This window comes from Calypte anna, chromosome 1 (assembly GCF_003957555.1).
Source record: "Calypte anna isolate BGI_N300 chromosome 1, bCalAnn1_v1.p, whole genome shotgun sequence".
In the NCBI taxonomy this organism is placed as follows: domain Eukaryota; kingdom Metazoa; phylum Chordata; class Aves; order Apodiformes; family Trochilidae; genus Calypte; species Calypte anna.
The window spans coordinates 43,550,346-43,562,699 of NC_044244.1; the positions used below are offsets into that span (position 1 = coordinate 43,550,346).

At 41.3% G+C, this 12,354-nt stretch overlaps 1 protein-coding gene across 1 annotated transcript in view; it reads left to right on the forward strand.

The window, feature by feature from the left end:
* The first annotated feature begins 2,669 nt into the window (after window positions 1-2,669).
* The window catches only part of ETNK1 (ethanolamine kinase 1), a 34,230-nt gene continuing 24,545 nt past the window's right edge, over window positions 2,670-12,354 (forward strand). The window contains exon 1 of the mRNA XM_030448887.1: window positions 2,670-2,994. Within this exon, the coding sequence (XP_030304747.1) occupies window positions 2,839-2,994 (156 nt within the window). The 5' untranslated portion in view covers window positions 2,670-2,838. The remainder of the gene's footprint in view (window positions 2,995-12,354) is intronic.

Below are 12,354 nucleotides of genomic sequence, written 5' to 3' on the forward strand. Positions count from 1 at the left end.
AGCTAACTTGAATAGTTTGTGGCCTGTTTGTGGCACTAGATTTTTTATATATTTCATAGTTTGTAGGGCACAGGTGTCTGGAGGGGGGAACAGAAAAAGGATAAGAAATTGTTCAAAAAGGAAAAAATATACTGTACTTGGAATCTTCAGAAAGAGTCCCTATCTTCAGATGTTTTCTGGGGTTTGATTTGGAAACAGCAAATATTTGCAGGAAATAAAAGGTAAAAAGGACAAGAATCGAGGTGAGTAGCTAGCTATAAATTTTATTTAACTGTTTTAAAACAGGAATCTAAAATTCCCAATGTACCATAAGGACAAGAAAAAGTATGTCTTTATACCATGATGAGAAAGATAAAGGTGCTACTGCCTACCTGATGTTCTTGGTTCTTTCATCTACTTGATATTTAGTAGGCAAAGTTCAGTTCCCTTAATTGCCAAGCAATCTAAGCAAAATGACCAGTCCAACTTTCCCTCTTTAATACTCATCGCTAACTTCTGGAAATTTAGGCAGACTTGGTTAAGTTAGCAAAGCTTCTCAGAGGTAACAGCTGGAATCTTCTGGCATGTTCAGCATCAGCAAGACTGAATCTGTGATTAGACCAGTTCTTGTTGCAATTAACAAGCTGGAGCATTCAACCTTTGATATTTTATTTCAACAATAATGTCACTTTGCCCTTAGTCTTTAAGTAAGCCTTAGTTTATCATCTACCAAGCTGCCTGAGCAAAAGTAGAGGGCACCATGTATCACATGCTTGATCAGAGAGAGTGATATAATGCTACTATGGTAATAGTAATTTACAGGACTGAACAATGTATAAAGGTGAGTGTGCTTAAATAGACATTTTTGTCAAATAAATTAAAAGAATTTAACTTTCAAAATGTCTTTACTTTTAAAGAAGAACAGGTGGAGTGGGCTAGTGGAAGAAATGGGTAGGTCTGATCAGGTGAGATGGAGAAAGATTTTAGGGGGTGAGCTGGTATATATAAGACAGATGTGAAATCACAGTAAAGAAGGTTATAAAACTTGAACAAAGGAAAACTAAAAGCATATTACCACCAGAAATGCACTCAAGCTGTAACATTTAGATCTGGAAATTTTATTACATTTGAAATTTGATTTGGACTCCTATGTTCTTACTATTTTAATCCTTAAGAGAAAAAGGCTATTAAAAGAGAATAACGTATTTACAGTGACATCAACCAATAAACATTACATTTTAATTTAAAATACAACAGAAGGAATTTTGTTTGTTGAACTCCCACAAAGATAGGTTCCTGGCTGTAAACATTTTAAACACTTGGTCTGAACAAAAGTTTAGACAGAAAAGAATACTAAGATTAATGATCATGAGGAACAAGAGAAAAAAGGTTTAACAAGGAAATTACTTGAAAAATTGTTGATAGACTGTTCCAAATGTTTAATCCTCTCTGAGGGGAAAGGCATACATGCAAGTGAACAAATATATATGAGTGAATATATAGTGGGATAAGGTGAAGGGTTCAACAGAAGTAATATCAGAATTGATGATGCACTTACATAGTGAGGTCAAGCACAACTCTTTAGTGACGACAGCAATTCTTGGTTAAAAGACAAAAGACCTATTCACAAGTAGATGGTCGTCGATGACACAGTGGAGAGGTTACTAATGAACTGTACTTTTGGAGAGAAACAGGTATAAAATGAGTAAGAACTAAATCGGCAGAACCAGCTGTTTCCCTCATAGTATTGTTCATTTTGAGTGCAAATTATGCCCATTTCTCCTGACCTGCATCTATCTAAAGTAACAACTGCTCAGGGAAGAGACGGGCCATTATTCTGCTTGCGCAGTTCTGGCACTGTAGGCTAACTAAATAAAATTACTTTACAACAAAACCCCTTCTTGAGTCATCAGTATTTCCTACGTGGGAAGATCACAGAATGTGACAGGAGGCAGGTACTTGTAGGAGTATTAGAAGCAGCAGCAAAACATGTCTAAAAAAGATAGGATCTTTTGTACCTTCTTTTTTTTTGTCTCGTTTTTTCTTGATTGGTAAAAAGATGCGGTATAGCGTGGGCTTTTTTTTTTTCCTGAAAATAACTGAACTTTAAGGCAGCAAGCAGCATAAAAATGTAAAGAAAAAAAAAAAAAGTAACTGTTTCGTACTGTTCGTGAAAAGAATGATCTTAATGAGGATGTTTAAATTAGGGCGGGCACGTAGCGTGATACTCCCCGAGTGCCCTCAGGGGCCACAAACGGCGTCGAACTACAACTGGCTGGAACTGGAGCAAGGTGGTGAGCAGGTATACACCCTGCGGGGGAAGGGAGCGAGACAAAGAAGTGGCGTTGCCAAGGCTGCTACAGAAATTAAAGGGAAAAAAAAAAAAATAAAATTAACGGCGGCCGATAACTCGAAGCCTGATTAAAATCAGTCGTTTGCCCTGTGATTGACTGGGCGGCGGCGAGGCAGCTGCCGGCCGCATTCCTTCACGTTCGGCGAGCGGCCAGCGGCTGGGGGGCCGCTCCCTCGCCCCGGCAGCCTTCGGAGAGGCCCCGCCACAGCCTCCAGGAGCTTTTATCAATCACCTCCCCGGCTGCTGCCTCGTTTCCCCGGTCTCCGGCGGCGGGCAGGTGCGGAGGCCCGGGAGGGTTTCGAGGGAGAGGCGGAGGGGAGGGCGCCTGAAAGCCCCGCCCGCTCTCCCAGGCTGCTCCGCGCCGCAGCCGGGGGGAGGTGGAGCCGCTATATCGAGAGCCCAAGTGGAAATTTCCCCCTCAGTTGCCGGCTCTGCCGCGAAGGAGAGGCAGGAGCGTGAGCCGCCGGTCCCAGTCGCCCCGTACCGCGTCCCTTACGACCGCCGTCATGTCCAACTACATCCACGTCCCGCCTGGCTCTCCGGAGGTGCCCAAGCTGGACATCACTGTCAGCGAGCGGGAGGGGCCCGGCTACCGCCAGGGCGCCCTGCAGCTCCTGCGCCGCCTGAGGCCCCACTGGAGACCCGAGGAGGTGACGCTGCAGGTAGGCGGGAGGCCGAGCCCGTTGTCGGGGCCTTGCGCCCGGGGTCCTGGTGGGGGATGCGGCAGTCTTGAGGTTGGGGAGGGAGAGGAAGGAAGGGGGGAGGGCGGGCAGCCATTGTGCGGGGGTGCTGCCGCTTCGCTTCCTTCCCCTCCCCCTTCCTCCTCGCTCTCCAAACGCAGCCCCCTGCGCTGAGCCCCATTTGCCAGGCAGCCTGGCGGCGGGGCGTGTCGGCGCGGCAGCATCCCCTGCTTCCCCCCTCCCTCTCGGCCCTCTTCCTTCCCTACCGCTCGCTTTCCTCTTCCTGCTTTCGTGCCTTCCCCGCTGAAACTTGCCTCCTCCCGCTAGCGGGGGTAGGGTAGGAGGGGGAGCTCTTACACCCCATCGCGGCTGGCGTCCACCCCCCGCCCCAGACCCCCAGTCCTGCTGCACGCACGGCACCTGGTGCTGGCCCGGGGGCCGGGAGCTGAGATGCCGGCAAAGGCGGGGAAGGGGAGGGCCCTCTGAGGTTTGTCCGTGCCGAGAAGGGCGTGTTCCTAAAGCGGCCGGGGGCCTTCCCACCTCGCCGGGGCAGGGGAGGGGGCGGCGGCGGGGACGCGGCCGCTGCGCCGAAGGGGAGCGGCCGCCGAGGTAAAGGCTGCCGGGACGCCGCGCAGGGCTGAGCGCCACTGGGCCCCTGGCGGGCTGACCCCACACGCTGTCATAAATAAACAAATAAAAATTTAAAACCGTGCTTGGGGTTCGCGACGGGTTTGGTTTTAGGGCTGACGGCATCTCCGTAAACGCCAGCCCCGTGAATGCCCTCGCTGGCATCTCTTTAGTGTGCAGAAGTACCGCCGTTCAGTCTCGGGTACTCTCTAGGTGAGCAATCATTCATATTTATGACGAGTCACCGGCTTGAGGATTGGCTGCTTTTTGTGCTTCTAGAATATACTTAACCTGGCCCTATGCGAGCCTTCCTTCAGTCGATTTACCCACCTGAAACAGCAGTTCTGTTGCAGCCTGTGTTAAGTTGAGCATTTTATTACGTGCTCTCAAACTGTTTTATTTGGCAGGTTATTAATGAGTGGAAGTGTCTTGTTTCAGTGAAGGTCCTCTGATGAGAGCTGCTGGAACTAATTTGCATAGGAAAACTAAGCACCTTGTGGTAAAACCACATTAACTGACTGAATTAAGTTTCTTGACAGGGGAGGAAACTTGACACATGACAGGCTAGTTAGGAAGAAAATGAGATTTTTAAGTGAGTCTTTTCAGGCCTATAGCCATAGGTTAAGCACTGTGCCAACATTGAGATGTAATGAAAATAGTTTTACAGTGTGCAGTAACAAACAGGGTTGTTAGAGTCCATAGAGTATCTTGAGTTGGGAGGGACCCATAAGGATCACTGAGTCCAATTTCCTGCTGCATCCAGGACTACCTAAAGTAAAACATGGTTTTGTTCTTTCAGTTCTCTGATGAGGGTACTTCTTTATAAAATATTTTTTCTTTAATACAGAAATGTTCATAATGAAACCAGAACACTTTCTTATTAAGGAAAGATGACTCTAACCTTTTGGGAAAGTTCTAGGAGGTTTAAGGAAAAAGAAAATTCTGTTGCTTTTTTCCCCTCACTTTTCCCAAAGATGCAAGTAACAGAATAAAAAACACTGGTACCATTGGTGTGGAGCAGGGACTCATTTGTCTGGTCTTTCAGTAGCAAAGTAGTTTGTGGTTAGACAATTTTTAGACAGGAAACTTGTGAGTTTTGTTTTGGTCAAGTTACTTTAAGACCAAAACTTTTCAACTTGTGTTTTTCCTTTTACTCTTTTTGAACAGCAGAACAACATCCTGTGGCTGAAGCTCCTTTGTTATTAGCTCCTTAGTCTATGTTAAAACTGTTGTGTGTATGTAACAAGCAGTAAGATACGGAAATGAAAGATGACTGCTCTTGTTCAGAGGATGGGAGTGAACAGAAGGTCTGCCTTGGAGTCACCTCATCAGAAGGGCATTTATTTAGAAGGGAGATAAAATGACAGTCATGTATTGCATGAAAAATATACTTGACTAATCTGAAACAGCAGCATCATAGCAAAGTGCACAACATTAATAGGTGGAACCAGCTCCTACTTCTTCTGTTGGACTTGGCTATTAGCTACCTTTGCTCTTATTACTTCTTGGGTCAGAACAATTAGTAAGAAGTTAAAGAGTACAGAGTTTGACTTGAAAAGGTTTATTGACTTCTCTTGGAAAAAAATAGGCTAAACAGTGCAGTTAAAAATTTTTAATTCCTAACCCTTACTTTCTGTAAGATTAGTATCTAAACTCATGAATATATAACATTTTTTAAAGTTTTTGCATCATAGTATGGAATGCAAGTATAAGAAGAAGAAATAATTTAAATTTGCTGTGCTTAAAATTATTCTGTTGAATTATTTATCAGAAAATCTATGGAATCTGTAAATATTTCAATTACTTACTGAATCACAAGCAGCTCTATTGTGTCTCCTATCTTGTTATATGTGAGTATTATCACTGCTCAATATGTGAATTATATCACAGTAGAAATATTCAATTTCTCTTACATTGGTAAGGAGAAACAAAATTTTCCTATCTAAACCTGGTGTTCCTACAAGTACATTGTGCAGTTGTCATCTGTGAATGTGCTGGGAACTGCATGGAATTGGGTGTTGTGTTTTAACCCTTAAATTTCTGAGAGTTGCTTTCTCTGCTCTACAGTAATACAAAGCAATGTCATTAAAACAGATATGAGGTGCTTTTACAGTAGTCACTTTTCTGTAACAGCTGACTTGAGTAATGAAATTGTCGAGAAGATTGGAAAGGATTTATTCAGGCCTCTCAGCCTCCTGCTGGAAAGATCACTGCTTGCTTAATTCTGAAATTGGCTGTGCTGAACATGGGAAACACATGTTTTAAATTTCATAAACAAACACTTCAAAACTCAGACAACTGTTTTTAATTAGTATGCGACTTGAATTATGACTGTGGCCATTCCAGTATTTTTATTCAGGACAATTCTTAATGAAATATTAAAATATACTTGTATGACCCTTCTTAATGTAGAAATATAATAGCAGCTTAGAATATGTTACTTTAACAGTTGTCTATTTTTCTTCTTTTATGGATATACATTTGTTTTTTGGATCAGTGTTTGGTTACAGTATGGGGAGGTTAGTTGCTGCTTCTGTAAGTGTAGATTTGGAATCCTCTTATCCCATGACCTGCTCTACATCTTGTAAGCCTGATCATAAGAAAGGCTTCAGAAGTTTGATACATAATTTCCTGCCTGCAGTGTAATGTTACCCTGCAGGAAAAACAATCAGTATTTCTTATCATTCTGAAGTAATCTTTACCATTGGGAATAAAGGCTACTCTTCTTTTATTGCAGAAAAGGATTAATATTAACAGTGTTAATTTACACCATTATTTGGAGAGACCAGCATCATATCTTGCAAAAAGAAAAATCTGCTGCAAAATCATTCAGATATCTAAAATTACAAAAATTATGGCAAACAGTGCTCTTGTCTGGGCACAAACCCAAGGAGAGAGGAAGAAAGTTTTGCAAAGGGGATCAAATTCTTCAGCAAGATTCCTCCTGTTGAATCCTGCAAGCTCCTGATATATCCAAATAAGTGTAATAAAGTTACAGTAAATACTTCCTTGGGCAGCCCATTCCAATGTCTGATCACCCTCTCGGTAAAGAAGTTCTTTCTAATATCCAATTCATTAATTCTCTGAAACGAGAACTTGCTCGGTTTTTGGTATTTTGTTAGCAAGATATGTATGCCTTTGTGTTTATTAGTGCTTGGCATGGCTTCACTACTGCAGCATTTTATGATTATTTGCAAAAATTTGTTCCTCTAGCTATGAAACGTGCACATACAAGACAGCCACGCTTGTAAGGAATTGTTCTTTCGCCAGCAAAACACCCTTCCCCCCTTTTTTAATATAGAAGATTACCTTACCTCCTTGTCCCTTTGCTTTTTCTTCCTGACTTGTGCTCAATTTCTTCTCTTCAGGCAGTGTTTTCTTCTGGCTGCCTCTCTAATGTCTTTACTTGTGTGAATCTTGGTATGTTCTTTTAACAAAGTATGATTAAGTTCAGATTTTCAAACTAGTTTAAGTATTTCACAGTTTATTTAAACAGACCAAGTGTGGGATTTCAAGCACTGAAATTGAAACAGAATTTTAAGTCTCTGGGAGACTAACTAAACATTTTATTTTGTATCTTAGTGTCACCGCATTCAAGAGATGAAATTTTTTTCCAAATTTTTAAAAAAATTGCTTAGATATTTTTTAAGACATCACGCTCTTCAGCAGTTGTGAAAGTAGTTGCCATGTGAAGAGGGAAGACTGAGTTCACAGATTTCCATCCTGAAGTACCAGTATCTGTAAAAGGAGAAGTGATGACCAGAGGAAAGAGTAAGGAAAGTTAAAGGTTCAGAATAGGCTCCACTGCTGATGTGTTGTGGAAAAACTGTAATTTGAGGCATGCATTGAATACAGTGCCACAGTAAGTGTGAAATGTAGGCTGTTCTAGTTGTCATTTGAGGTTGGGTTGTTTTCTCTGTTCTTTTTAAGCTTCTGATAAAGCTTGGTAATCTCTATCCCTTGTTGTAAAAGGTTCTCTATAGTATCAGTGGGTGCAGCAACAAATGTATGTGTGGTGACATTTTATGTTGCTCATGTGCTACATGACAGTGCCTGGTGTAATCCAGTAGTGCATAATATAGCTGTGTTTGTATTGATGATTGATTCTAATTATTGAGAATTGATATTTGCTTGGGCACAGCTTGGATCTGGCTATGTAATTGTGTATAGTTTATACTATAGATACATAACATTGGAAAGGAAGGTAGCTATCTGAGATGTTTTAATTGCTGGAGTTTTTTTCTTCCAGGAGCATACCATTACTTTGTGTCAAAATCTTTCAGGAGGGGAGCAGCAAATTTAAGAATGAAGTCTTAGACTCCTTTTCTATTTGGTTTTGTTTTTTAGTTATCTGTAACTGTTTTCCCCAGTATAATGAAAATCTGTGAAAAATCTATAAATTCACTTTAAGTCTTATAACTAGTTAGATGATGTTGACTGTTTTCAGGTAGGAAAAGAAACAAGATGAAAAATACATAGTTTCTCTTTGAGGTTTTCTTCTCACATAAACAAAGAGCTATCTCATATTGTCACTTAACCTAGATCAGAACCAGTCCTTGCAAGGAGTGTCAGATTTGTAGCATTTTATAATAGACACTGAATGTCACTTTTTATATGGTATTGGTATTGAGGATATGGAGTATGGAAAACTTCATAGAATCATAGAATTAGCCGGGTTGGAAGGGACCTCAGAGATCATCAAGTCCAACCCTTGACCCACCGGAGCAGTTGCTAGACCATGGCACTGAGTGCCACATCCAGTCTTTTTTTAAATGTCTCCAGGGACGGAGAATCTGCCACCTCTCCGGGCAGTCCATTCCATAGCCTAATCACCCTCTCCGTGAAGAAATTCTTTCTAATATCTAACCTAAACCTCCCCTGGCACAACTTAAGACTTCATGTTAACTTTAACATGTTAACTTCAGTTAACATGTTAAAAAAAAAATAAAAAAACAAACCAATATCGAAACCTAGCTCAAAACAAAACGCATGCCATGAAAAAAAAAAACAACACAGCAAAACAAACAACCCCGAGTTCTTACTCAAAGCTGCAAAGTTTGGTAGCCAAAAACATGTTCTAAGTGATATTATATAGCATTTAATAGGTTCTTCTTCCTCCGTACTAATGTCATGGCAGAGCACCTCAAGAGTTCAGCAGAAGACTGAGTTCAGCCTACAGCCAAACTTATCATAGACTGGTGATATTACCTTGCTCTGTGCTAGCCTTGGTACTTTTAACACCAAATGTTCTTGCTCCTGATTGTGACCATCAAAATCACATAGCCAATGGTTTTCACAGGCTGAATGTAATGATCTGGAGAAATATGGCTCCAGGACCTGGAGACCTTTGAATGATGTTCCCTGTAAGCCCTGCTTAATACCTGACAATTTACCTAAGGCTTACATTTTCATGTAAATGTAATTTGTCCTTCTTTTAGGAATAGCTACAGAAAGAAGAAATTAAGAAATAACTAGCCTTGTTTCAAGAAATTAGATTCTTGAAAGATGCACAGGTGTGGATGTGCCTCCACAGACTATACTTTTCCAGAAGAAATGAAGTTACATCTTAAAATACAAACAATTAAAGAAGTTGTATTAAAGTTTTCTTTTCTGGAGATCGTAATGAGCAATCTGGGGTTCAGCAGCAGAATAGAGGGAGAATTATTTATATAAGAATTTTGCATCAATGTTCTGTTCCTCCAGCAGTACAATACTGCTTTCTGTATTTCTTATGGATGTAATAATGATCTAGAAGGAAAAAAATTTGCTTAGTTTTACATCTCTCCGAGTGATAAGTACTTTATACTTTGCCCCGTAACATTTTATTTCTGCCTGTTTATGCTTGTTACATGTGATCATAATTTTCTTTTCATTCTCATTCTTTTGAACACCTGGAACCGTAGGATCAGATAAAGCTTTTCTTGAACCACCTGCATAGGAAATGGGAATGCATCCATCACCTTCTCCTTTTAGGAATCTTAATAACCTCATTGTTGCTGATAAGAGTGCTTCCAGTGTAAGCTTCCTGGCAAAGATGCCTTGTGTCTTGACTGAGTTTGCTCTTCCTGGACTCTTCCTTGGGATATCTTGTTTCTACCATGGCTTGCTTTGAGACTGCATGTGTAACCCAGGCCTGTCTGTAGCCATCTCAGCTTCACTCTGCATTTCGGTTGGACAGTTTCTGTTTGTTCCCGAGACCTAGAAAACATTGACTTCAATCTAGATCTCTTGGCTGGATTGTGGCCCAGTATAAATAACATTATGGAAATGTGTTCAGAATTTAGTCTTAGCTTTGCATCACCTCACCTGAAAATACTTATTACAGTGTGATGAGTATATATCACAATAATTACATTTTTGCAGATTACAAAAGTAGAAGAATCTTGCTGCTGATTTTTTTGCTTGTTTCATTGTATTGCCAATCTATTGGTTCTTGGTATATTTTATTAATTTTTAGAATTTTCTACTTGCTATGCATAACATTATGTAGATCTCCTCTGTCATCTTTCCATGTGACCTTGGGAGTATCTTATCAGTGGCATCAGAGTCAATTCCTTGTTTATGCTGCTTAGTTGATGCTTTTGTTAGAACTCCTGTTTGCTCTGCTGTGTCTCAGGTTACCTTTCAGGCAAGGCATTCTAAGTTGAGTCTTCAAATGCTACAGTAAGGCATTCTGAATAAATAATCATAGAATTGGCTGGGTTGGAAGGGACCTCAGAGATCATCAACCCTTGAACCACTACCGCTGCAGTTACCAGACCATGGCACTGAGTGCCACATCCAGTCTCTTTTTAAATATCTCCAGGGACGGAGAATCCACTACTTCCCTGGGCAGCCCATTCCAATGTCTGATCACCCTCTCCGTAAAGAAATTCTTTCTAATATCCAACCTGAACCTCCCCTGGCACAACTTGAGACCGCACCCTCTTGTCTTGCTGAGAGTTGCCTGGGAAGACAGACCAACCCCCCCCCTGGCTACACCCTCCTTTCAGGGAGTTGTAGAGAGCGATGAGGTCTCCCCTGAGCCTCTTCTTCTCCAGGCTGAACAGCCCCAGCTCCCTCATTCTCACCTCACAGGACTTGTGCTCGAGTCCCTTCACCAGCCTGGTTGCCCTCCTTTGGACCCACTCCAGGACCTCAATCTCCTTCCTGAACTGGGGGGCCCAGAACTGGACACAGTACTCAAGGTGTGGCCTCCCCAGCGCTGAGTACAGGGGCAGAATCACTTCCTTGGACCTGCTGGCTGTGCCATTGGCCTTCTTGGCTACCTGGGCACACTGTTGTAATAAAGTATTACATTCTTTTGCTGGTAGAAAGCAGATGTTTTTTTTCACAATGGAATATGAAAATTGTCTATTCTGATTAATGTTATTAGAAAAGTAAGCAAACTGTTCTGCCTTTTTAAGAAGCGATAATTAAAGTGCTCCTGGGTGTAAATAATTACTTAATAGCATGTTACAAATAGATGCTAATAAGAAGTAGAGTTCCTAAATTATCAGTTGAGGGAGTCCAATTTCCTTGTTGTAGATTTATTTTTTATAACAGTAATGAGACTCATTTTAAGGGGATAAACGACTTGTACAGTATGACAAAAGCTATAGCATGGCCAGAATTTCAACAACAAAAGCATGTCAAATTCTTACTGTTTGCTTGCATCAGTGCTACTTAACATCTGTTTGTTCTTTGTGGTATCATGATTTCTGATGATAGCAAAGCCTTGCCTTTTCCATAGTACAATTTTGTATGTAGAGAAAAACCTTCATTACAGGACCATTTTAAAAGAAGTAGAAAGCGGCACTAGTTGCAGTGTTTTGAAATACTGGTGTTGCATGTTGGGAATTACTGCCTAATTTGTATAGCTTCCTTTACCATTTGATAATGAGAATAGATTACTTTAGAGGAAGTAATCCATTTTATGGTTACTGGGTTTGATTCTTTTCAGTTTAACAGAACTTTTAACTCATCTTCAGGCCCTGCAATGGCAGAAGAGCTTTTTTTAGTGCTACCTTTTAGAAGTTTTTGTTGAAGTGTATCGCAGATAAGATACTTTTAAACTTGATAGTTCAAGAGAAATTACTTCTGTGAAGTGCTCTTTAAAGATTTCAATGAGTTAAAACCTGGTTTTATACTAAAGTGTATGAGAACCAGTGCTTCTACATTGATCTGCCATATTGTAGTGCTGTGTCTTGTTCTTGGCTCCCTACCATGAGAAAGATGTAGGCTCACTCAAGCAAGTCCAGCAAAGGGCTGTGAAGATGACTGGATCATCTTTCATATGAGGAGGGGACTGAAAATGTTTGGACTGGACAGAAAGAGGGCTTGCAGGAATCTTTATCAACATGGATAAACACCTGATGGGAGGGAATGAAGTAGAGGCAGCCATACTCTTCTCAGTGCCCAGTTACAGACAAGGTAATGGGAACAAAATAAAACACGTGGAATTCCGTTCCTCAAGTATGTGAGGGTGGTTGAAAACTAGAACAGGTTGCCCAGACAGGTTGTAGAGTCTCCAGAATTTCTGGAGAATTCACTGGACACATTCCTGGGCCACTGACTGTGGTTGGCCCTGCTTGAGCAGGGATGCTGAGCTGTGTGAGCACAGGAACTGAATGATTCCAGTCTGAACAGTACACTCATAAGGGGGAAAGCTATGGATGAATACATTATAATATAAAGATGTAATTTGTGATTTATAAGGTGTATTTTAAATGTGTT